Here is a 27,010-nt window from a genome sequence, read left to right as displayed (position 1 = left end):
GAGGATGGAATCTACGTCCGCGGTTCGTCAGCGGACACAAATTACGTTGGCAGATGCTTCATATACTCCACTTCAAAGTAAAAGGCCTGTTTCATACACGGTTTTCGCATCAACCCGATTTTCACGATGGAAAAGACCTTAGATACCCATTTAGATGATGTGTAAGCCAGTCATTTGCACTCTTCTAAAGTGACAAAACTTCTGAGGATGTAATTATTTCCAATATTTCCTTTCTAACAGCATGTCGGAGCATGGCGTCATTGGAGTACTTTGCAGCGATCAGCAAGGTTTGGCATTGTCGGGTCAGTAGATTCATTTTTTTATAGACATAAGATAACGGTTGTTAGTCTAAGTCGCTTATATATGTGTTTATATGGACTCTAAATCATATCGTCCGCGCCAGCATCAGTTACAAATTTTACACTCAACGAGCCGGTCACTCGCTGGTCATGTGACTCTTCGTTCACCAAATTGTAAGTGAAATGCACCTCGAGTTTGAGGATTTGGTGGAAATATTTGTTTAGATTTCCTACTTTAGTAGTTAACCAGCCAAGAGATGGTCGTAGCTCATCTATAGTGATGGGCTACACCCATTGCAGATTATATAGTTAGAATTAGAATTAGTAGGACCTTGTAGGGCTAAACTATACACTTAATACAAGGCCACTTACATGTACAACTGTACATGTATTGACATGCCATATCATTCAATAATAAAAGTGTCCATTGTTATATGCTTCATTTTACAAAAGCCTCTGACGCATGAATGAATGGATGATTGAATGACACGTGAACTCTCTCCTCCGCAGAGGAGAAACGTAGAAAAAAGGAGGGGAAAGGAAGAAAAACGGGGGAAATAAAAATTCGGGGGCGCGCGGGGGACAGGAGAGAGACATGTGAATGAAGTGGACCAAAGTGGCCCTGTATTCTATAGTTGCTCTGGTCATACAGTTATGGTATGAAAAATTTGGTGCAGCGTCACACCAGTGATAAATGCAGATTTTATGTATAGCTTAAAGCTTACGCACCAATTAACCCTCCAAGCATTTGAAGTTTTGAAGATTTGCTGGTTTAATTTACTGCCTCCACCCCACCCCCCAGGCCAAAATTGCATTCGAGTGCCCCACAGTAGTCCCATATCTGATGTTCAAATGCCTCTCCTTAAGAGCAAATTTCTAATAGCGAGAATATAAAATAGGTGTTTCCAACTGAACCATGGAAGCTCATACTTAGCCAATACTTAGTAAAGAGATTTGAGTGCTGACGTTTCAATTTTTTGCCCTTCATCAGAGGGAAAGTAGTCACACTTTATAACATGTGATGTGAGTTGAAGTTCTATGTTTTCCAAGCACTTGCCGAACCCGTTAAGTTCTGGCTGTTATACAGAGCTGTGATTTCATTCACATAGAAGCCTTTTAGAGAATCATGTAGCCTGCGAGCAAGCTCTCTTTTAGGTCAGGGGTGGGAGAAGAAGAGCTTGCAACAATAACTGGAGAATTTCATTTCCACTTTGCCAAAGAAAATTGAAGTACCATTGGCTGAAAAATGACATGCAGCTGAACAATTAGTCAGTTATGATTTATGACAGCCCCATGTGAATGCATTTTTTTTTTCAATTCCGATTAATAAAGAGTTAGGAAGAAAGTGAAAGAGGAGTTTGTTAAGGAAAACTCTATTCTGTTTGGCAGATAAAGAAAAAAGAAAGTCATGGAAATAACATCAGCGATGTTGAAGTTGACTGTCAGAAAAGCGGCTGTCAAATTTCACATTTCCGGTGAAAGTTAACCCATCTCTGCGGTTTCCCGTTGTTTCTGGGATGGAAATGGATGAAAATTCTTCAGTCATCTTGCAAGCTTTCTTTCTCCCGCCCCAGCTTCAATCTTCTTGTGGCTCATTTTGCTTGCTGCTCATGCTATATCCTTCCGTGGCTGACCTAAAAAAAGAGCTTGCTTGCAGGCTAAGAATCATGCCAAGCCGATCACATGCTAGCACTGAACCAAATTTCATTACAATCTACACTGTACATAAGTGGTTCTTTTAGGCTCCAAATTGGAGATTGGACTACCATTTTTACCTGGCCATCCTTAGAAGCCATGCGAAAGTCTAACCATTTGTAGATGTCAAAGCAAAGGTAGCATTTCCTCAGTTATTTTAAGATCCTCAGTGTTGGTCTGGCCAGGGTTTGAACCTGTGACCTCCTGCTCAGCATCTGGTGCTCTGCCTACTGACCTCACCAGGCTATGGTTAGCTCATTATACAGCTGTATAAGAGTCACTAATTTGTAACTCAACAAATCGACTTCACTTCAAGTAATTAAAAATAACAGGAACAACATGAAGCATTATAACTTTTTTTCCCAACAGCTAAAGGCACAGCAAATCCCCTGCATTCTGGACTTATTTGCTCTCTGGTGGAAAATGCACAGAAACTGTATCCAGATAAGGAACTTCACCCTGTCATCTGTTTGGAATCAGATGCTTGGTAAGTATTTTGTATTTATTTCTATTTGAACTCATTTGCTGCCTGGTGTGGCTGGAAATTAAACTGGTAGCATGTATGTTTTTGACCTGGCCATAACATTTTTAGGTACTGTATGGTGATTTGTTGCTGATCCAGGTGCCATCCACTGAAATTTTGTTGTTTTCTTTGCCAAGAAACTCTGTCCTCATAGTTTCTTACCAGTTTATACATTGAAGTATTTTTTTTTGGTTTAAAATTTTTGCAAGCCGGTTCAATTTTTTATTTTCCTTTGTGCAACTTTAATAATCTGAGACAAAGGGAAATAATAATCAAACTGGTTTGAAAAATTTTAAACCAAATTTTGAACCACAACATATATACATTTTTTTTTGTTGTACATATGCCGCACGTGATATTCCTATCCTAGCAGTATGCAGGATGTTTGTCCCATGAACCTATTGTAATGGCCTTAGCTCCCACGAGTCTCCTGTAGCTCAGTGGCAGAGCATCCAAACTAGTAATCAGAAGGTCTTAGGTTCGACTCCTGATAGGAGCACTCAGATTTTTTTCCCAGTATGCCTGTGTCATTTACTGATTAAATACATCATTCTCTTATATACATGTGTTAGCATCCAATCTAGAGAGAATCAAGACTGCTAGAGGGGAGGGGGGTGGGAGGGGAGAGAAAAAATAGTAAACAAGAAGACTGATTTGATCCGTGGGGAGTCTGGCATGTTCCCATCTAGAGAAGTTTAAATTTTCAAATCCTCAGAAAGACTACTGTATAAATAATTAACTTTGGCAGAGTTATTAACTAAAGCTGTTTCATAAAATGTAACTTGCCAGTACTAGCAGTTACAACAAATTCAGGTGTTCTCATGGTCAAATTCCACAAGCTTGCTTAACAACATGTAAAATGAATGTGACTCATGTGATGTAAGGTTTGTTAGCCTGTCTTAAATATGTTGCAGTAAGAGTTGTATGTACAGTTATTAACTTTTTAAGTTATAATTTTTTTATTGTACATGTACAAGTCTCAATGACTTTTGAATAATTTATATGGCAAGGAATTATTTTAAAGCAAGTATAAAATCTAAGATAATTACATAAGTAGTAAAAAAAATGATAAAATTTAATAAAGTAAGTTGAAGTATACCTATTAAGTTGCTTGGGGCATCCTTTGGCATCCTCTAAGATAATAAGAGAAATAGTAAGAAATGATAAAAATAATTTAATAATTGAAAGGAGCAGGGGGCTAGGGGGAGCAGCTAGGGGGAGCAGGGTTGGTGCAGTGGTAGAGCACTCGCCTTCCACCAATGTGGCCCGGGTTTGATTCCCGGACTCGGCGTCATAAGTGGGCTGAGTTTGTTGGTTCTGTATTCTGCTCCGAGAGGTTTTTCTCCGGGTACTCCGGTTTTCCCCTCTCCTCAAAAACTAACAGTTGATTTGATTTAATTTGTGTTGTGTTTAGTTGAGTTGAGTGAATTGCTTTGATTTAAAAGGGGATACCCTCGATAGGGATAACCTCTGGTATCTCCTGTTCATGGTATCGATGTTTACATTGATCAGATTGAATAAAGCCTTATTATTATTATTATTATTATTATTATTATTATTATTATTATTATTATTATAAAAGTAAGTTGAAGTATACAGTTGTTCCTATTAAGTTGCTTGGGGCATCCTTTTGCCTAATTGCCCTATTTAGTGGACGATATGAATTTATTGCACGTACACTGTAGTGTGGCTAAAATGTTGTAAAAAAGGTGATGACAGACTGACGAGTGAAATAAAGGATTATGACTGATTTAAACATTCAAATGCACATACATCTTATGATCATCCACACATGATTACCTTGTCACTAAGCTACAGTAAATCATAATTTTTGATTTTCTGGTTTTATGCAAGTAATTGATAGTGCTAATGCAGAATGGTTTCAAAATAATATATATGTAGATTATGGAGGAGGGGGGTAGTTTCTAAAGAAATCGTAAAGCTGCAGCTGTCGGAAGTGGAAATGACTGTTTGGTTTTATCAACATAATTTTCAACCATTAAGAGATTCAAGCTCTGACATTTCCAGCATTTTGAATTGGTGAATTATAGTGATTCGCTCTGAAGAAGGGCTAACGCTCAAAACATCAGCCCTCGAATCTCTTTACAGTGACCAAATTACCTTATCAACTCTGTTGATAAACCAAGACGTTCAAAAAATAATACACGTCTATATAGTCGTGTTCAAAAAGGTACATGTACAGTGCATTCATTTTCCAAATACAGTGTATCTTTCTAATAGGAACATCCATTTCCTTGGTCAAATTATTGCACCCCACTCAAGGTGAACCTGATCAGGGATCAGTGCAAATTAACAAGCCAATATATATATTTTTTCTTTTTCCTTCAATAATCCCACAATGCTACACTCTAGAATAGTTACCCTGATTACTTAAAAAAAAAACAAAACCTTTTTACAACAACTGTCCAAATTCTCGCGCGCTGATTGGCTTATAGCTATTGTCTATAAGAGTGCAGTCAATAAAAATGGCTTCAGATGTAACACGAGTGCTTTCGTAATGGAAAATAAAACAAAATCCGCTCATACTTTTTCCATGTTATTGTAAACAACAAATCGACAGCACTTTTCTAGAGACCATAAAATGGCGCCATAAAATGTCCAAAGACGTCATTTAATGGTGTGTAAGAGTATGGAACATAGAAAACTGATGTCGATTTGTTAAGTATACACGGTCAAGATAATTTTCATAATGTGATCTTTAAGAAATTTACTGCAGAGTATTGGTGAATGTAAAACATAATAAATCTTAACTTTGCTCTTTGGTGTTCTCAGGCTTCATCCAATGAGCAATATTTGTTGTCTTTCATAGCAGAGGCAGTGTGGGCGAGTAGTCAGAGGCGCGGACTCATAATCTGGAGGGCCCATGGTTCGAGTCCCCTCTCTGACCACAAGTTGGATTTGTTTCGTTGTGGTCCCCTGTTCAAATACTCGGTGACACTTTTTAAATATCCCACTGGGAAGCCTCCCTGGCAGTCGGGATTTTTAAGGAGTTTCTGTTATGTTTGTTAAAAATATTTGTTTGATTTGATGTACACGGCCGCAAAAACGTCCAGCTTCAAATCTGACCGTGTATAAATTTAATTAGTTATACCTTTACCTTTCAATTTCTCTCTTTCTAAACAATCACAAATGAACAATTTCGTCAACAAGTTACATCATTTTACAGTCGTTGATGCATTTTCTTTCCTTTCCTTTTTTCAGTAATTTGCTCGTCAGATCAGAAGGAAATGTCACAGTTGCTATCCACAAAGTACCATCATGAAAAACGAGAAAATAATTAAACTATTTGTAAATGAAAATGTCAGTAGTGTTGATTAAAGCATATTTGTTATTTTGCATTTTGCTGTTTATTTTTTTGTTTTATTTTTGTAATTGTTGACAACCTTATCTCCGCCCCTTCCCCTTTCCCATAATCAAGAAAACCGCAATTGATAAAAAATTATGCCTTTTCGAACTTGTTACATTGTTCCATTGTTACTGATCATGGAAGGGTTTTAATACACGAATTGCGGTCTTCTAATTTTGTATTTGGTTGTTTATAAATAGGGAGCTTCTTGGTAAAGGCGGTTTGCATTGCTGCCATGTTGCTGGACAAAACAAAAGAAAATTTGCTCTTATAGTTTGCATAAAAAATGGCAGTTAACTCCCAGAGGAGAAAAAATCTTATTGTTCCTGTGCACCAACATGGCCGCCATGACGTCACATGCAAACCATCAATATCAGCAACGAAAAAAAAACCATAATACATCGTTCTTTTATCCAAATTGTCAGGTTAATTTTTCTTTTGTTTTCAATAGTTGAATGGAGTGTTCATAGAATGCCAAACAATGGTTGTTACACTGCGACTAGTGTTACCGTGGTGTCTTAAACAAAACTAACCAATCAGATTACAGGATACGAACAGTGAATAATTCAAAACTTTGGAGCTTTAACTGTTGTTTTCCTACCACTCGTGATTAGTTCAATCGGCTTTTCTTTAAATTCATTGTTCTTGTCCTGCAATCTGATTGGTCAGGTTTGTTTAAGTGACCCGGTAACAGTAGTCGCACTGTAATATATATCGAGAAAGAGCCTATCAAAACAGCAAACAAAGTGCACCATTACGTTAAGGCCCCTTTAAAAAGTTACGGTGAAAAGCTAAGTCACAAACGTTAACGATGCCGTCCTGTCGTGAGGGTTAATTTTCCATGTTAACATTTAATAATGGCACTAACCTAGTTAAGGCGCAATTTTTGTTCAACCTCGACTTCCTGTTCTGGTTTACGCCCACTTTAACTTATGGTTCCTATCTCGCTTCCCTCTGGGACTTAACGTGTCAACAGCCCATTCTACAGTTGCATGCTTAGTGACTTGGCCTTCGAGTGGAAGCGAGGCTGGAATTGACTTTGTTTTGATACAAAGCTCACTGCTTTTATATGTAGACAATGCTCTTCTTCTGCAAACTAGTTTGAAAACTATGAAAAGCACTGAGGTTTGTATCAAAACAAAATCAATTCCTGCCTCGTTTCCACTCAAAGGCCAGGCTGCTAAGCACACCCCAGTTTGGTGTTGTTTATCGAATGTTAAGAGACTGTTTTGCATTCTAACCGAAACATGAATGGCTAGTGAGGCACGTACACACTTCACTTCGATGACGTGGGATCAGTATATTCCAATATGTTACAGATCTGGGTTTTGCGGCTTTGTGGTTGAAATAAATTTTTGCGGTTGCCATTCATACAACAACACCTTCAACAAAGTGACTGTAACGTGATTGCGTCGATAAGTCAATGGAAATGTGTGATAACGTTCTTAAAAGGTGTTACTAATTTGAGAGGAAATTAATTGAGATCTAGAAGCGGTTTAAAGAGCCATAGAGGTGCTTAGAAATTGGGACTGACGACTCTTTTAGGTTGCTCAATATCAATTAGGCATTCGTAAAAGCAGGACATTGGTAATAAAAGCAGACGTTTATTCATGAAAACGGTCTGGCATGTTCTGCAAAATAAAATATATTCCTAATCCAATATTATTGGCAATCATGGGTATTGCAGACTGAAATTTTTCTTCACTCAAATATAGCTGACTTTTTCAGGGATAGTTTGCGTTCACTTTCTGTTTTAATAGTTGACAAATTTGTGTTGTAGTGTTGGTAGGACACGTTAATCAATACAATTAGAGACGTAATTGTTTTCTCGCTTGGTAATTTTACAACCAGCTTCAAGAATCAAAAAGCAGTTGATTTATATAGAATATTGCTAGCATTGTCTAAGCATTAATTCCGGCGCAGCTAATTTATATTGTGTTTTCAGCTTATCTTAATATGAAATGTTTTGATGTTTAATTAAGATATTCTTTGGACACGTACACTGTACGGTAGTGGTGAAGCTTGTACAGCACCGAGATACTGTTGGTAAGTTTAATTTTAAATAGTAGTGTAGAAAGTTAACGTTTGGCCATGATATATACACAGTTATTTTTAAGTCGTTTCTGAACATTAAGCTTTAATTAAGAAACTCCGTGACTTATTTCAAAAGCTCTATGTTGTTGTTGTTTGGAAAAAAATCTCGAGAGCAAGGAGATAACTAATTGGAAATCTCTTATTTAGACCTTTGCGTTCTTTCAGTGGGATTCAAATAGCAACCAATCCGTTTTCTTCTTCTTCTTCTTTTTCTTCTTAAAAACCAAAACATGGCATTAATTGAGTGATAGAGAATTAATTTGCTGGCTAAATTTCAGACCAAAAGCCCATTCATTCTTTTTAATAGCAAGTAGCGGACAGAAAACTAACGTCTGCGTCATGTTGTACTCATCAATGAAGTTAGAGCTGAGTTTAAGTTACCTCAGCGCCATTGTCTTATTCGCTCAAAACACCGACATGTTGCTGAAATATCCGTTCATCGACGGAATATAAACTGTAATATTAGCGGTTAAAAAGGTTCAGGGCACTTTTAGATATGAGTTGAACAAATTAGGTGATCTTAACCTCACTCGTTGAAGCTGCTCCTAGGAATTTTCCTTTCTTCGGTAGAAATTATCTAATATCAATAATTCATCCTGTTGTACTTTTGTCTTTATAAACCCTTACTGGGTGTTTTATTGTTTGGAAGTGCAGAGAAGGTTAATGATTTATTTGAACACTTGATTGATGTTGCATTCAGTTGTGTTCAACTCCTTGGCTCCGTGCAAACTAATCTAGAAAACGTTTGGATTCCCGGCCGCACTCAGTATACTAAACGGCAATTTTCAAACGCCGAACTGAAAGACGGCTCTTTTTAAAAACGCTCTCCAAACTGAAGTGACTAAGGCCGCTGTTCACACTTATTCTAGTAGAAAGAAATGCGTTTTTAAATTTTTCAAGAGTTGTGTGGGCAGAGCTTTACTCATACGGAAGTTCTCAGAATTCTAGTTGATAATTAAATGTATTAACGTGGACGCTGCCTTGGTCATGCGTACAAACATCTTCAGACATCTAGGCCGTAAATTGAAATGGGACCAGATTTTATGGGTATTTTGACTTGTCAGTCCTCACAAGTTTTTATTTAATTTTTGCATTTAAAGTAATATATTGTACGCCAATCCTAAGTTAATTTGACTCAAAAGAGTCCTGATCATATTTGTGCCTCCTATCTGCTAAAAACAACTGAAACCATGACATTAATAAACATTGTTAGCCCTTTCAGTTATCCTTAAGGACTTTTAAAGAGGAATCAAGGATTAAAAGTATTTGTTTTGATATTGGTCAAGAACTTGTAACGGGCGCCAGATTAATATGTAAAACCGCGAAGCGATATTATGCTAGGAAACCGCGGTGAGTAAAGTAAAACAGACTGACAACGCAAAACATGTTTTGTCACTTATTGACAAAAAAAGGAAATTCCAAAGATTAGAATCAGCGGGAAATGTGAAAGTAAGTTATCTAGACTACTCTTGGCATTCTTCATTCGGGACTCTACAAAAATAAAGTAAAAATAATAATCGTCGAAGGATAATATTCAGATATTTAAATATTTATATTTTTAAGTGAATATCTGAATATATAGTGTACCAGAAACATTCATTACATAGAAACTCTTGTTTCTGACAATGAACGCGTGAAATGTTGAAGCCAACTTAATTTAGCTGTACAAAAACTCGTTTAATACCGATTAAAAATGAGAATGGTCTGCATTGGATGATACTGGAGTCAGACTGCGAGTTTGTGGAAAGCTGGAGATCCCGGTTTAGAGTATTATTCTGACCACAAACTGGCAGTAGATAAGGCGATTGGTTTCTAGAGAAACTTTGATGCTGCGTTTGTGGGGGAGTGAAAATGAATATTTGTTTTTTATCAGCTGATTTGATAAGGTAAATTGACCATCGTCAAGAGTTTCGCGAGTTGACATCTCGATCGCTTACCCTTCGATTTTTCAGAGCGAGCTCATATGAAAGGGGCGGTGATGCTCGTCGTCTCGCTTAGGGGGTGTAAATTTCGGGTTTTGGTCTCACTAGGGTGTTCTGGGTAAAACGCCAATATATTTAGCCGTGAAGGTCTCGTTTAGGGTTGCACGCGAAAAGTTACTGTATTTTTTATTTGTCTGTGTTTTAAAATGGTCTCTTTAAGAGGGTCAAAAAAGTTTTGGCCAAGCCCAGATTGGTCTCCTTTAGGAGTTTAATTCAGAACTTTCGACGAGCATCCTCGCCCCTTTCATATGAGAGTCCCCCCCGGTGGGGTTGTGTGCGGCTCACATAGTGGAGTGAGCTGTGGAACTTCGTTGACATAGTTCCGTGACATCCCTGACTTCAACTTATCGGCCACGCTCTCGATGTAGGCAACTGGTCTGCCTGGAGGGAGGTGGGAGGGGGATTGTTTGCAATCCCCACACCCTTGTGTTTTTGCTGTTTTATCAGGTCCCGTCTGTTCACAGGGACCGCGGAGCCGGGGGGCTGGGGGGGGGGGGGGGGGCTTCAGCCTCCCCCAATAATTTTGGAAAAAAAAAAATTTTAATTGGAAAATTACTGTTTTACAGCTTTCATAGATATGCGGTAATTAATGAAGACTTTCGCCAGTGAGCGTTGTGGTACGCGGTAAATTGATTTCTTCATTAAGGACATGCAATACGGCGGCCCTCCCTAGGACATGGTTTCTATGTTTTCTCTTAAGCTCTATTATAGAAGTCGTTTTTTACTTCCATGAGTTTCATCAGAAAAAAGCTCATTCTACACATTGCCATGCTCATTCGATAACTTTAAGTGTAAAAGACGCAACGAGTCACTGCAAAATATTGTCAGACACAGTAAATAACACAAATGAAATTGTAAAGCTAGTCAAGTTCTCGCCAAAACGCGAAAACTTGCTCGGGCAAATTAAGTCAAATATAGAACTGTATAAGATGAAGAAGAAGGCATTTCAGCATCCGGTTTGACTAAATTCTGTGCAACAAGGTGGACTGTGAGGACACCTGTTTCCAAAGAGTCATCGAGAATTATGACGCATTGTAAAAGCTATGGAATGAGTGCCTTGAAACGAGACTAAAATCAGATGTTCGTGGTAGAATAACTGGATGCCAAGCACAGATGAAAAAGTTTGACTTTTTCTTTGGATTAAACTTGAGTCAGAGGATTTTCTCCCATAGAGATAATCTATCGGAGACCTTACAGAAAGCCGGCATGTTAGCCACCAGTGGACAACACAATGCCAAGCTGACGAAGGATGCACTCAAGAAGATTAGAAATCATGACTGTTTTGCAACTTTTTATTAAACAGTGCTTCGCAAAAACAGCTTCATGTTTCTATTACGGAGCGTGAGGTACCAAGAAACAAAAGAGCTCCTGGAAGATTTGAGGTTGGAACTGGAACGCCTTTCTTTCCTGTGACTCCTGAGCAAGTATATCGAAGAATATACTTTGAAGCACTAGCTTTAATAGTCTCGTCCATTGAAGAACGTTTTGATAAGCCTAGTTTAAGCATATTCGAAAATGGAGTCTCTTCTGATAGGCGTTTTGAGCTCGCAAGACGTATCGTCACAAATGGACTACATGAAAGAAAATTATGCTGACGATATATAAATTGGATATCTTTTTTCCCAACTCGAAAATTTTGAAAGTGTTGATCAAGGATGCGCAGATTAATTGCTTTGCCGATGTTTTGAAAGCGGTTAAGAGTCTTACTGATCATGAGAGACACATGATAACTGAGGTTATTGTTATTTGTAACTGAACTCCTGTTGGTAAATCCTGCCACAAGTGCTACAGGTGAGCGGTCGTTTTCCATGGCAAGAAGAGTGAAAACGTGGTTGCGTGCTAACGTGAAACAGCAACGTTTTAATCATGTAGCTTTATTGCATACCCACAAGGCAAAAACAGATAAAATTCGGCTTCTAGATGTAGCGAATGAATTTGTCCAGCGAAATGAAAACCGTTTTCGCAACTTTGTAAATTCACTGAATTAGATTTGTAAACGTGCTAAAAAGTAATTATTGGGATTTTCCTTGTGTTTGATGCTTTGTTATTTTAGTTCAAATTTGGTGTTTGTTAGCCTGATAAATAATAAAATAATTCACTGTGTCTGCTATATTGGAATGTGTTTTTAGCCATTCTAGAAGCATTTATTTTAAAAGATTTTCCGGGGGAGCATGCCCCCGGACCCCCTAGGGAGCTTGCGCCTGCCTGCAGCGCGCGCTTAAAATGCCTTCGGCATTTTATTCAGCCCCCCAATCGCAAAAATGCTGCGCGGTCCCTGGTTCAAAGAGGACGGCGCGGATAACTTTATCTAGTGGGCAACTCGCTATCCAGCCGATAAAATGTATTGGTTGGGGTACATTTTATCCGCTGGATAACGATTAATCCACTGGATAGAGTTATCCTTTTTTGAACAACTGGGGCCTGAAACGATTTTCGTTTAATGGATAGGAGACTTTGACGTGATCTACAAGAGTAGGTAAAGATTACGAGGTATGGCGTTACGTCAGCCTGTCACGTCAATGAAAAAGGCAAACAAAATGATGTACTCACAATTGGATTTGGTAAAAAGGTGTATGAATTAAAAATGTACATTGCTGGCTACGCGGAATATGATCTAATCCCAAACCTTGTATCTTTTTGTTAACATCTTATATTTTGTCGCCAAAAGAATCGAAAGACGTATAAGAATCCCGTCAGAAATAATCTGCGGAAAACCTGAACGGGGGAGTAGCAGGGGAGGGGTGGGGAAGAAGAGATGAGACCCTTGATTATAACTATTGTACGTTTGTTACTATGAGAAGCACCTTCTTCAACTAACAAGCTGTTTCCATATTTAAGCCTTTCCTACCTCATCCTTGAAACATTTTCATGGCTTTAACAAAAGGACAGGGGTAATAAGGAGCTTTTTTATTTGTAATATAAACGAAACTGCTTCAAACTGGTCAGTATCGATAACCTAGTGATTGAGACGCCAATGATGGATCGGAGTTGTTTTACAAGAAAAAGGTGCAATTTTATTGTCCAATTTACAAAATTAAAGCTGATTGGCTCTACGAAAAAAGTCATAGCTGTGTGCTTGATGGCTTCTTTTGTTTTCTTTTATTGCAGAGCAGTCGACAACACACAATGGAAACGAAAATTTACTTTCTAATGATAGTGATCACGGTAGCTTCAATGAGTGTGACAGTCTCAGGTAAGAGTATTATTTCTACATGTACATATTTTACTTACAAGATCCTTACTTGGTACAGTTCGCGAGTTGAGTACTGTGCTCTAAGATAAACAGGCGAATAACTAAAATGAATGGTTCACGCATGATAATTGGTATCATTAGCACCAGTTTGAATCGCTCGGATCCCCAGCCAACGATGTTATGGTCCTTGGTCAGAAACTGTATTTCTTATATCTAATTTAAAGTACAGTTAATTACTGGCCGATGACCATCACTAACTGGAGCCGTCGTAAGTAAGATTATCTTCGTCATTACAGAACAAAGCTGGGATGTTCTATATATATATACTTTTAATTCGTCACTTAGTGAATTAAAAAAGAGGGAGTTTTAAGGAGGCTCGCAGCAGTTTATCTGGACTTAGGGTGGAAGTTTTGAAATTACAATCTCGCATAGAAGATAAACTTCGATCTCCTTCATACAACATCATCATTTCAACATATGATCAAAGTTAATTTTCTCATCGGCTTCCAAGCAACAACTATTACCATAGCAATGGTAGCGCATAGCCTTTCATTTTAAACATTGTCGATTATCTCGAAATCTAGTCAGACACTTTATGACGAAACTTTAAGGATTTAAACTACTCAATCCAGACAACTTGTAGGCGAAATTAAAAACAAATCTGTAAGAGCGTTTTCAAGTAAATAATGAATCAATTTTTTACGGGGTGATTTTGTTTGTTGCCGCATTTTTCACTAATATCTCTGACATAATAAAAATTGACACTTTGTCTTTTGTGTTAAAAAGTCTTTCCTCATAGGAAAATATTCTAAATGTGTATTGAGGTTCATGGGTGTCTCCGATTTTAAGATATTTATGTTTGCAAACAGTTAAATAAAGGACAGATGAATGAAAAAGTTCCTACTTTGCATAAATCGAGATATCTTTAAAATGCCTCCGCAGATTTTTCCTCTTAATAGGAATAACGAAACTGAAGTTTGGGACCTCCAAAATCAGAAGCGCGTTCAACCTTGATTTCAGGTGCATTTTATCTGTAATATTGGACAAAATAACATGTCACGGACACTTTAGCTACAAATTCTACAAGTTTGGATATAAACACTTATACTATAACTACATTTGTTTGATGGATATACCTAAAACGCTATGACTGTTTATTTTCTCGATTTTTCCATCGCGTCGCTTTTTTAAAATCTTGCTAAACTTCTGAATGAAACACTGGTTCAACTAATTTTCATTCAAAAGGTATGACCTTTCAATTTCAGCGGCTCGGATTTCATTTGATTTCATTTCACTTGCTCAAGTATGCAAGTAGATTTCATTAAAACGTTTTCCAGTCACAACTCTGACCAAAGTGACTGAAGAACAACCAGTACTAAATCAGTAAACGATTCAAGTACATACAGCTTTCGTAGAAAACCTCTACTGAACTTAGCTTATTACAGCATATTGCCTCGTCATGGAGGCCTCGTCTCAGTTCTTTGTTGTTTTAAAAACATAGATGTTTTTTATGATTTAATACTGAGATTGTACATATCGCAACGTGAACAAAGTGATCTCACCTTGACTAAGCCTGTACAGCTCTCACAAATGCTTAGAAAAGACGTCATGTCTCAAAGTACACCCGAGTGCCCAGGAGTGACCACGACTAACCTCGAATGACTACGGACTAAACACGAGTGAGAATGCTTCAAAACATTACACTATGTTTTTCATTACGTCATTTTTTTCAACGTTTCTGGAGACTTAAATAGGCAAATTCGACATTTAAGGCCACAGGCAGCCCAAGCTCAAGCCGTGAGCGATCATCATCTTGAGTAATAGCGGTCACGGCGCAAATATAAGAGTTTGTATGGGAATATTTACGATCGGGTTTGGGGGGTACAAATATTGGAAAGTTCTTAATAAAAATGACATACCTTGCTTCTAAGGTGTATTGCCTATTGTCTGTTTGTTATTTTGTGCTGATTGTAAAATAATGTACTAACGTTCTTTGTTCCGAATTTTGTGAGCTAACTGATTGTCAACCTTCAATTTATTTTCTCTTCTAGTTGACTTAATTTAAACCTTCTCAACGTTCTGTCGTATTTCTTAATTAAAAAAGCTCGTTTGCCGAGATGACACAGTCAATACCTACAAATAACTTTTCTTTTCCAATCGATAATTTAAAAGGCTTTTACTTTTAGACGAATACAATTTTATATCTTACTTCCGTTACAAAGGCAGCATTCTACTATTATACAAAACTCAAAAAGTTTAATTGAAAAAGAATGGTTCCCCAACATTATATTTTACCATGTTTCCAGACATTATTGTAAGAATTAACTCGATCAACAAGAAAGTCCACTGAGTGTGTCCTTTACTGCTTGTCTTTCTTCGGCTCTGATCCTCCGACAGTAAAGAATTGGGTTTAATGTCGAGTTTAGGAGAACCAAAGTTCCTGAATAAAGGCACGCGACACTAATGTCTGACGTGACTCCTCTCTGAAGGTACAAACCCTCCACGGCAGCAAGTGGCAAATAACAAACAACTAACGCAAACTGCACCCAAAGTGCGCTGGACACTGTCCTTTTGTAACGCGCTATGTTCAATTGAACTGTTTGGCTTGGTTGTCCTTGATTAACGTTCCCTTGTGCATGAATCTGGTGATGCTGGAGAGTGAGGAAAATTTTCGTGTAACAGAAGATTGACGTGACTACACAAAATACTACAGCAATGCAGGCACACAACGAGGTTATACGTTCATTCCAAAGTAACATTAAATTATGGAGTGCGATAAAATCTGCAATTGGAAGTGATGCTAAAGATGGCCAAATTCAATCTCTGGAAATTGACGGTGAAATCATCACAGATCCAAAGCTAATCTCAGCCAACTTTGCATTCTTCTTTAAATCTATAATAGCAACACTGCGGCAGACTCTACCAGTGCCAGTGGTCCCAACCAGCAGCTCTCCTCAACTACTAACAGGTGCACAATTTAGTTTGTCACAAATAACAGTGGATTTTGTTTACAAACAACTGAAATCACTGAACTCCAAGAAATCATCCGGTCTACCTGATATTCCTGTGCGACTTCTAAAGGATGGGGCAGAAGCCCTGGCGAGACCCCTAACCCTACTTATGAACAGAACAATCAATGAAGGAACGCTACCGGCTGATTGGAAACATGCTATTGTCACGCCGGTTCATAAAGCTGGATCGAAATCGGACCCGTCAAACTTTCGGCCAATCTCAGTACTTCCCGTCTTCTCCAAGATACTTGAACGGGCTGTCCACCGTATGGTCTACAACTATTTACAGGAGCATAAGCTTCTTTCTCCTCTCCAATCTGGCTTCCGCCCATTTCATTCAACATCCACATGCCTCACACACGTGACAAACACTCTGCTTGAAAACATTGACAAAGGACTATTAAATTGCCTTATATTTTTAGACCTAAGTAAGGCCTTTGACACCTTAGATCATAACATCATGCTTGATAAGTTAGCTTTACTAGGAATGAATCGCTCCGCTGTCCAATGGTTTAGGTCCTATTTAACTACACGCACTCAAAGTGTTTGCGTAAATGGGCTCTTGTCTGAACCCCAGCCTATACCTTTTGGGGTCCCCCAGGGTAGCGTACTCGGTCCTTTACTCTTTATTATCTACATAAATGACCTACCCTTGGCGGTTCAAGGTTGTAGTGTTGAGCTTTATGCTGACGATACACTTATCTATTTTGCAAGCAAGTCTGTCAGTGAAATTCAAGCTCGGTTAACTGATGGCCTAACTGATGTCCTAAGCTGGCTTCATGCTAATTTTTTAATACTTAATCTTGAGAAAACGAAGATTATGCTTGTTGGTACCCATCAGAGGACCGCAGAGGCTGACGATCTAGTTATAGAAATCAATAACACGCGTTTAGAAAGGGTTAACAAGTTCAAGTACCTTGGGGTCCTCCTAGACAACACTCTATCTTGGAAGGACCACATAGAATAGATTGGTAACAAGATCTCGTCAAGATTAGGTGTTCTGCGTCGAGCGCGTAAGGTTCTCCCCAAGCCAACTTGCCTAATGCTCTACAATACTATAGTTTTGCCATTATTTGATTACTGTTCGCCTGTCTGGGACAGTTGTGGGGCTGGAAGCAAAGATTACCTAGATAAGCTAAATAGACGTGCTGCATGCATTATTGAAGGTCGATCAGTCGGGGCTGAGGAATTAAAATCAACACTTGGTTGGCCCAACCTACAAGAGCGCAGAAATTATCTCAAATGCCTTTTAGTCCATAAATGTCTTCACGGAATAGCGCCTTCGTACTTACTTTCAGAGTTTAGGCACGCGCATCTTTACCATGACTATAACACCAGAAGCCGTGATTTGTTGCGCCCTCCCTTCGCAAAAACTGCTAAGTATCAGGGGAGCTTCAGAATAAACGGTGCTCGAACTTATAACACCATCCCGAGAACCATTAGACAGGTAGAGGCGTTCAGTAAATTTAAAACCAAACTAAAGTGCCATCTTAAACAGTAACGCCCGCGGTACATGCTGCATTTATAACTTAATTATTTGTCTAGTTTTTTATTTGCTTTTTTTTTTTTTATTTCAATGCTTTGTGTTTTGTCTTGTGCTGTGTCAGGGCTCCATTTAAACTAGCTCTGCTAAATTGGATGCCCCTGGATAAATATTGAATTAAATAAATAAAATAAATAAAAAAAAAACATTGTCACTCCGGTAGTGCCGGATACCACCCAAAACACAACTACAACGCGATATATTCGCTTTAAAGTTACAACTTGTCTGTATCTGAGTCCTAATAACAGGGCGAGAAGCCTGTCCACGCTTATTATGGTAAGTGTAAACAAAGACACACAACCCAAAATATGGCCTGTGATACTGGAAACAGCAAATCCGGCGTACGGGCAAATATGCCATGGTTCGTTAAGGATAGATATAAAATAAGTAAGAAAAAGAGGTTCTACAATGAGACCAACACAAAGATCAGTTGTCGCTAAGTTGCGAAACAAAAGTTTTGACGGCGCATGAAGTGAAGACTCCTTGTGAAGGGCAACTAGGATCAGAGTATTCCCCAGAAACGCGGTAATGGCCACAAAACCATTTAGGGCTAACAGTAATATCAAATGGTTATGGACTTCTCCGATAAATTCTGTTTAACACGCGAGCTCTTTGTATGTATGCCAGTTTGGATTTCCAGTTAAGTTTGTGAACGCCATCCGTTATTGTCGCCCAAAACGAGCTCAATTTGTATCGCTGCTAAAAGTATTTATAATGACTACTTGCATTAAAATTTTATTTATCTTATGAATTTTTTTTGCATCTGGTTTTATCAGAAAGGAAGTGAAGAAGATAGTTGAAAGATTAGGAAAATTTCATTGAAAATGTATTAATTTTCAAAAATTCAATTCCTTAGAAAAATCTATTTATTATAAGTCAGTATACCACAGAATCTTAATGTACTATCGCCACCAGAATATTTAATCACAGTAGAAATGTTTGTGTATACAGTAATTAACAGAAGCATGCGAAAAGATGACACAACAGGAGAGATATTTTCAGCCACATCATCACTTTTACATAACTAAACAGCAAGTTTTAATTTGCAGTTCAGCGAATGCTTTATGTACCGTCGCACCTGTGCAAGCTCAATTCAAATTGTGCTTCCAAGGAATAAACTACCTTTAGTTTTGATCATGGTATGGTTATCAGAGCTTCAAAAATACTGAAACAAGAGAAGATAAAATTTGTATGCATTCGACGTAGAAGACGAATCCCGATATAAACTTGACATCAGAAATGCCACATAAATAATCACCTTGCTTTTGATCTAAATTAAGTATGACGGGAAATGCCGACTCAATAACATATTATGCAAATGTCATCTGACTGATAAACGTATTTGAATATCGCGAGTATTAAGGGTCGAAATATGACAGTGTTCTGAGCGAGCTTCCTCTACCGTTATGATATTTACCTCCACGAAAGCTTAACAGAAACGTTCAATGTGCAGTTATAACATTTTTTTTATTGACGTATGTTGACTCTAACAGTTCCTGTTCATAAAGGTTGAGTCAGGCTGCTTTTTCTGTAACTTTTTTTTGGGCTGTGTTTGTGATAAATTCGGTTTCAATTTTTGTATCTTAATTTATTTTCGGGAATGTCACTCTCTGACTTATCTTTTGGTCACTTGTTTACATTTGCCGTACACCAACAGACATATTAGGGACCTTACGAAAATACGGCGGCGACGATGACGAGGGTTGATGTGAAAAAGCAAAATGTTTCGTAAACGAAACAAAGGCTCTGCACGTGCGTTAAAAAGTTAGAAAATTACTTTGACGTCTTCTGCAAGAGAATGCTGTCGCCATGTTATGGCAGTGCTCGGGAAAAAAGCTTAAGCTATATATGGCGTAGTTTATTGACGACTAAAGTCAATTAACTTTGTCAAATTTTACTGAACCGCGTTATGAGCTTTAGTTGAAACAATGAGTTTTATTAGAAAGCAACCGACAAAAATTATGAAACATTCGGATGCGTTCTTTGCAACTTTATCTATTACCAAAGGCTATAATTCAACAGACAATCCATGTCCTTAAGTCCATATATATAATATGATGATACCTTAATGCATAAAAATATTGATATACAGTTAGTACGCAGCACGGAGAGTCCATAAACACTAGTCACAAAATATAAAAAACAGCATGGTAGGCTCAAACAAATTATCGCTTCATAACTAAAAGGGAAGTTCAATTTGGAGTTCAGGGAACAACGATTTCATGCACTACTCATATAATCATAGCCAAATCATGTTACCGTGACAGTACAAAATTAATTGTCGTCTTCCTTTTATTTATATTCATCCCAAAAAATTATTGAAAAATAATTAAAAGACAGAAGTTTTATGCCGCCAGCTAATTACAAAAGTCTAGGAATTTATATAATTTGACAAGCAACACAAGTTTTCAGGTGTGCGCATGCTCTTAACCGCCACATAAGTTTGTCCCTATTACAGGTGTTTTCCATTCTCGCCCCCAGAGCCGCCTGATCCTCTTAACCGCTGGAGGCTGGACATAAGGACCAAGTGGCTCTGGGGACACAGGATTACAAATCCTTGATATTCGAGCTTTTGCCCTTTGTTTTGACTCATGGCTGGAGGTCAGCGATTCCATCATTTTGGTCGCATCGCCGTTGAATGTGCTGATGCGGGATCAGATATCAAAGTTGACAGCATGAAACTACCATCTGCAATGGTTCTTTGAGGCGAATCGTTCGACTTCTGTGTATCCCAAATGGAAGGAATATTATAATTTTATTGGAAAAAATTAGGAAGGTTTGGACAGTGTTGAAATTAGGGAAAAGATCAAAGCAGCTGTAGTTGACGAGGCACATCTCATTGCAGAATGGTAACAAGTTTTATTCCACTTCTTTTCCATTAAACATATAAGTAGTCTAGAACTATATACTTTGTGATCAAAATAATTCACACTATACAAACCTGTGAGGGTTAATTTGTCATTATATTTAAGTTGTACAATGTTATGCAAATCAAGGGAAACGGTAAAGGAAAGAGGGTAGACAGAGTCAGGATGCTTTTTATGTTCCTTTTTTTGTTTTAAATTCGCTTTCGTTTTTCCTGAACAACGATTTAATGTACTACGGATATAATCCTTCTAAAATGATGTTACTGTGACAAACATTATGATCACGCTTCTTTGATTGAAGCAAGTTGTGGAGCCACGCTCCCTAAAATTATTTGTCGTCTTTCTTAAATTCATATTTATTCCAAAAATATTGAAAAAAAAATTTAAAGACAGAAGTCATCATATATTTCACATTTACAATTGGAGTTTTGTGCCACCGCCATGATGCTATAATTTGACAAGCAACACAAGTTTCCAGGTGAGCGCATTCTCTTAAGTGCGTCACAAGTTTATCCCTATTACAAGTGTTTTCACTCTGTCACCAATCTTGTTCTCAGTTTTTTTCCTCTACGAGACGGTGCAAAGACTGGTAACCAGGCTACGTTTCATTCGGCTATATGTAGTTTAACGAGACATGGCTCTCAGTCTGCATTGGTCCACGTTTCTTTTTTTCCAGAAAACTGACTCTTAAGAGAGAATGTCTGTGAAGACCGCGTGATATCAGTAAAATGTGGCACATGCTTCAAAACTTCAAAATCTTCATATTTCGCTCAGAGATACCCTATGATAAGCCAACAAACGTGATATATTTTTTTTGGTCAAAGCTGGCTGTATTTTCAAGAAAATTCTCAAAAACTGTAACGGGCGCCGACCGTCATAAAATGGCGGAAATTAGTGCGTCGAGTAACAACACAAGAACTTCGCTCGTGTAAAGCGCAAAAGGAAGCACGGTTTTTTCAAATTGGTATATTTGTGTAAGAGACATTGGCAAATGATTCAAGTCTAAAACCAGGATTGTTTACCTGACTGGGAATGCACGGCAAGAGTTTAAATATTACCAATATTTTATTGTTTAAAAATCTCATTTTGGAGCAGTTTTTCAATTAACGTTTTTCCCATGCGGTATAACTCAGAAGCGCTTGAAATTAAGGCTGTGCTTAGTGGAAATAGCCTTCTTTTCAAGGATATAAAAATTAGTCTGGGGCTGTTAACTTCTGCACGGAAAAAACACGCTCTATGTCGAGAAAAATCACAAACTCCACTTGTCAACAAACACAAATAATCGAATTGGAGTCTGTTGTCGAAGCCAATATTACGAGCAAATCTTAGTGCTTAGCACCGTATTTGATTTGAAAGTCAACATTACAAGTTTACCTTGCAAAACTTGTGGCTGTAGATTGCTTTTCATCGCCACTCTTCCTTCAACCCTTCGACCATGTGTACCAAAGCACAAGTAATCAACAACCATACGTATGACTCCTGCATGAAACATTACAGTTCCTGACAGATTCAACCATATTTGAGTCTCCACACAGCTATAGCAAATAAGGTAACTCAATTGTACGATTAAGAACGATGATTCAATTATCTATAGTCGCAAAAGAAGAAATTTTGCAGCCCGAAGACGCAAGAGGAATCGTCTGTAGAATGAGAAGATCATGTTAGTCACGCAATGAGACCGAGCGCGCAGGACACCCAACAAAATTAACAACCATATTATATTTTTTCCGCGGCAGTTTGTCTGCGTCCGACTTCAAGCTTAAAATCCCCTAGCTGACATAGTACTAAATCTGTTACCAGCTTTTTTTCTTTAGGATGGGATTTTTTAGTACAAATGTTTTACAAGCTGATGCTTTGTACATCGTGCACGTGCAGTGGACAGAACGGTACCACTGGGGGGGGGGGGGGGGGGGCTGGTGTCAAATGGGCACACCATATCCAGCTTAATAGCCCGGCCTTGCCTGACTTTATCGACGAGACTAAAACAACAAAAGAGAACCGCATTTAAAGGCAATTACAATTACTTCTTTACGATAAGAAAGTTCGCGCTTTATGTAAGCTACGCTCAAATAAATCAACCATTTTTTTTAAAATCATCTTTTACATTATTCAGACGTACACTACCCGCGTTTAGCGAAAGCTATTCAAGGCGGGTAGTGTAACACGGGCCGGTGGTGTAAGTGTCGCCTGAAGGTTAGCCTAACAGTGGTAGAAATGCCACCAATGCTTTAAGCACTCAGCTTGTAAGGCCAATGAAGAACATACTTAAAGCGAAAAGCAGATAAGAGCCCGGAAAACGAATCTTATTGCTGGCAGATGCAGCCAAGACAAAGTGACTGAATCTTTTTCATGTACGGCTGTTTGCGATGAACTGATGTGTCAGTGACATGCTAAAAGACAAACAAATGTCCTTTAGAAGGACAACATTTTCAATGCCCTTTGTAACATCAGCTAGGCTTAGCTTGAGCTACACAGTTCCATATGGCCGATGAATCCGGATTAATCGCAATTTACAGTCACGGCATATTCCTACCCAAAGCAACGATAATTATTAGGATAACTGAAAATAAAAAAAAAAAACAAAACAATAAGTTTCTAGAATAATATTAAGCACCGCAGGGTTCTAACCACGGCCGCACCCATACTCATGGTCAGAAATATTTAGAGAAGAAGGTTAGACCCTCAAATGGTTCGGATGGCCACGTTGAAATTTTTTTGGCGGCCCCGTCTCCAATTTGGAGATGTAAAATAACCACTGTAATGAGCCCTGGATATGACCACTCTCAGTACCAGCGATTAGTCTGAAGGGCTTCTGAGGGAATATAATGAGACTACAAAATTGTGTAACTGTTAGAGTTCAGTTTATTTGAGAGAACTTAACGGAGTTCTTCACAGATTAGTAGCTACGGCTATAAAAAAGTATCCAATAATAATAATAATAATAATAATAATAATAATAATAATAATAATAATAATAATAATAATAATAATAATAATAATAATTAATAATAATAATAATAATAATAATAAAAGCATAAGCGTTGCATTTATAGTTGGGTTTCCAGGAAAATAAGCATGTTGGTTTCATTTACGGAAAAAAATTTAAGTTCGTGATAAACATTATAATTAAATTATCGCACACCAAAAACAGGCTAGTTATTAAAAATCCGAGCTTCTTGTTGCAAGTATATGTTAATTTTTTTCCGACTTACGGCTTTTCGCTCAGTTTGAAAATAAGGCACAACTTTTGAATTTCATATTGACCTTCCCCTAACATGAATTAGCAAAACTACGTTGCCTTACGGGAAAATTTGTACCTGTTGGCTCTGGTACGTCTTAGATAGTCTCCGAAAGCGCCTTGCTAATACCGCGGTCAGCCTTGCGCGATTTCCCTTTGGCGTAGCTCGATAAGGTATCGTTGGGAACCTCTCCACCACCCAATGCCCAAAGAGGAGGGATGAACTGGACAGATGGTCATGCCCGAAATGTCACAAGGTGTAGTAAAAAATTGAAGCCCGTGCAAAAATTAAGTTGATCTCCGACTCAACATCACTTACGCTGACAGACTGTGTGTGTGCTGAGATGCTTTTTCCACACGAAAGCAATGGGAAGATAAGGGCACTTTTTTTCTTTTGCTCGTCTTCGTTTATCTTGGGAGCACTGTCCCCCAGCTAACCTCTGAAAAGAGCAATTGATATCCATTTCATGTGTTATCCGGAAGGACAACGTGGCTGCGCGATCATCTCTTTGTTCAAAAATTTTGAATGACGCGATGGTCATTATATCATTAGGATTGGTTCACCTTATTAAATTTGGTTTTCTTTAGTGTTGAGCGCTCCTGCTTTTCCCTTCCCATTATTTTATTACTACTTTCCTTCTTCTAAATTTTACATTTGTTTATTTCCTTCATTTCTTCCTTTGTTTGCTTACAAGTTCGTTTCTTTCTTTCTTTTTTTCTCTCTATTGTTCGGGCTGCTTGTCTGTCGGTCGGTGGTTCTTTCTTCCTTAACCTAGCTCGTTCTTTTTGGCGTTCTTTCCATTTGTTTTAAGAATTTTAGATCACAGAGTGTCTTTTTTAACAAACCAAAATTATTTCCTTATCCGCAAAACTTGTGTAACACCTGAAGGAATATTGGTAACCAAGCCTTCCTTGTAAGGAGTGTGATATGTCATTGCGTGACATACAAGTGTTATGCATGGATTGAAGAAGTCAAAACGACAGTGTCGCTCAGTAATCGAAAATCTCGCTCAATGGTCATTTTTTTACGATGAAACAAGCGCAGTTGTAAGTTAGAGAAAGATAGCAGATATGGTGTATTTGAAACTGCGAAGAATAGCGCCGATGTTTGTACAAGAGCCACCCAGGTATCGTTCAGATAGTTGTTGATTTCGTAAACTCGCTGTCAGAGGGAAGATGGTAATTTTGAAGAGAAACTAGGAATGAAAACCAATCTACAGTTACTGTTTTAGCGAGGTAAACTTGTAATGTCGACCTTTTAATCAAATAGGTGCTAAGCACTAAGATTTGCTTGTAAAATTGGCTTCGATAACAGAGACTAATTCGATTATTTGTGTTTGTTGACAAGTGTAGTGTTTGATTTTCTCGACATAGAGCATCGTTTTTTCGTGCAGAAGTTAAAAGCCCCAGACTAATTTTTATATCGTTGAAAAGAAGACTATTTCCACTAATCCCAACCTTAATCTCAAGCGCTTCTGAGTTATACCGCATAATAAAAATGTTTATTGAAAAACTGCTCCAAAATGAGATTTTTAAACAATGAAATATTGGTGATTTTCAAACTCGTGCCGTGCATTCCCAGTTAAGTAAACAATCCTGGTTTTAGACTTAAATCATTTGCCAATGACTCTTACACAAATATACCAATTTGAAAAAACCGTGCTTCCTTTTGCGCTTTACACGAGCGAAGTTCTTGTGTTGTTACTCGACGCACTAATTTCCGCCATTTGGTGACGATGGGCGCCCGTTACAGTTATTAGTAGTTTTCTGGAAAACAAAAGCAGAGCTGAACATAAGAAATACACCACGTTTATTAACTCATCATAGAGTATGTCTGAGCAAAATATGAGGGTAGTCAATTTTTGAACCCTGTGCCATCACTCACTCGGTCATGAAAAAAAGGCGCTCTTAAGTATTTGTATTTATTTTATTTGATATTTTTTCCTCGCTTTGTTTGCATTTGTCGTATGCCAGTGGGTCCAACCAAGAGACTGAAAACAAATTATAGAAAAACATCATCAAACAAAAATAACTAACTACGCTCCCCGAATGTCAACTTTCAACTATGAGATATGCTTATAGCGGCAAAGACAATTGAATTAACGCCTTCATATTTTTCACTGGGAGTTTAAAAAGCCAGGTAATTAAACATGTAGTATAAACATGACAAGGAACACAATTATTTGGATGAAAGCGTCCTCTCAATCACTGAAGTATTTAAATATTTTTTAACGCATGCAAGAAATTAATAACTAAACGCTTCGCTATATATAGCACTTGTATTTATTGTATTCGTTTTTTTCCCCGCTTTGTTTGCATTTGTCGTATGTCAGTGTCCAACGAAGAGACTGAAAAAAATTATAGAAAAACATCATTAACAGAAATAACTAACCACGCCCCCTGAATGTCAACTGTCAACTGTGAGATATACTTATTGGGGCAAAGACAAGTTAAAACATTCCGTATTTTTTACAGATATTTTAAAAAACCATTTACTTAAAAAGTATCGTATAAACATGACAGGGAACACAATTATTTGGGTGAAAGCCTCCTCTCAAGCAAGTATTCAAATATTTTTTAACGCATGCAAGATATTAATAACTAAACGCTTCGTTATCTCCGTATCATTTAAGCCTTAAAATCTCCTTTTTTATCATGGAAATTGGTCTATATTTGATCCAAAACTGTACATTCGCTTGCTGTGAATCTAATGAACTCATAGATTTTTCAACGTTTGATTAAAACTCTGGACATTTCTTCTAAATTCCTTTTTTTGTTAATCTGAATTCTTCGCAGAAATTGGTGTATGACAACGATCGACTGTAATTTTGACCTCTGATGATCGAGCACGTGAACAGTGGTGGCATATGAGATATGATCACATGCTGACCTAATTATGGGGCTTTTTCTCTTCAATTTTCTTTTCCAGGTTTGTTTTCTCTAGTTTTACCCATTTCTCCTTCGCTCCGTTTGCATTTTTAGCACGTCAAACGGGACGTCGACTAAAAACAAATCTTAGGAAAAAAGAAATCATCAAACAATTTTATTTATTATTGCTTTAATGTCAGAAACAACTAGCCACAGGACTGTCAACTGTTATGCTTTGGTTTAACGCAGAAGTCGTAAATTCAAATTAAAAATGCCTTCTTTATTTTACTCTAATATTTAAGTTCGATTCTTCTAGCATTACTCGATTGT

The 27,010-nt window shown here is 37.8% G+C and overlaps 2 protein-coding genes across 2 annotated transcripts in view; both read left to right on the top strand.

Moving 5' to 3' along the window:
• The first annotated feature begins 16 nt into the window (after nt 1-16).
• LOC146464280 (ragulator complex protein LAMTOR5 homolog) lies at nt 17-5,876 on the top strand. The gene is made up of 4 exons (XM_085130005.1): nt 17-161; nt 241-302; nt 2,364-2,481; nt 5,740-5,876. The coding sequence occupies exons 1-4, from the start codon at nt 127-129 to the stop codon at nt 5,798-5,800; spliced, it is 276 nt and encodes a 91-aa protein (XP_084986131.1). The 5' UTR covers nt 17-126; the 3' UTR covers nt 5,801-5,876.
• A 3,462-nt stretch (nt 5,877-9,338) lies between these two features.
• Nucleotides 9,339-27,010, top strand: part of LOC146464278 (uncharacterized) — a 47,345-nt gene continuing 29,673 nt past the window's right edge. The window contains exons 1-2 of the mRNA XM_085130001.1: nt 9,339-9,427; nt 13,069-13,153. Coding sequence (XP_084986127.1) covers nt 13,087-13,153 — 67 coding nt within the window. The 5' untranslated portion in view covers nt 9,339-9,427; nt 13,069-13,086. The remainder of the gene's footprint in view (nt 9,428-13,068; nt 13,154-27,010) is intronic.

This window comes from Pavona decussata, unplaced genomic scaffold, assembly GCF_977016875.1.
Source record: "Pavona decussata unplaced genomic scaffold, jaPavDecu1.1 SCAFFOLD_166, whole genome shotgun sequence".
Classification (NCBI taxonomy): Eukaryota; Metazoa; Cnidaria; class Anthozoa; order Scleractinia; family Agariciidae; genus Pavona; species Pavona decussata.
This window is presented reverse-complemented; position numbering and strand designations above follow the sequence as displayed.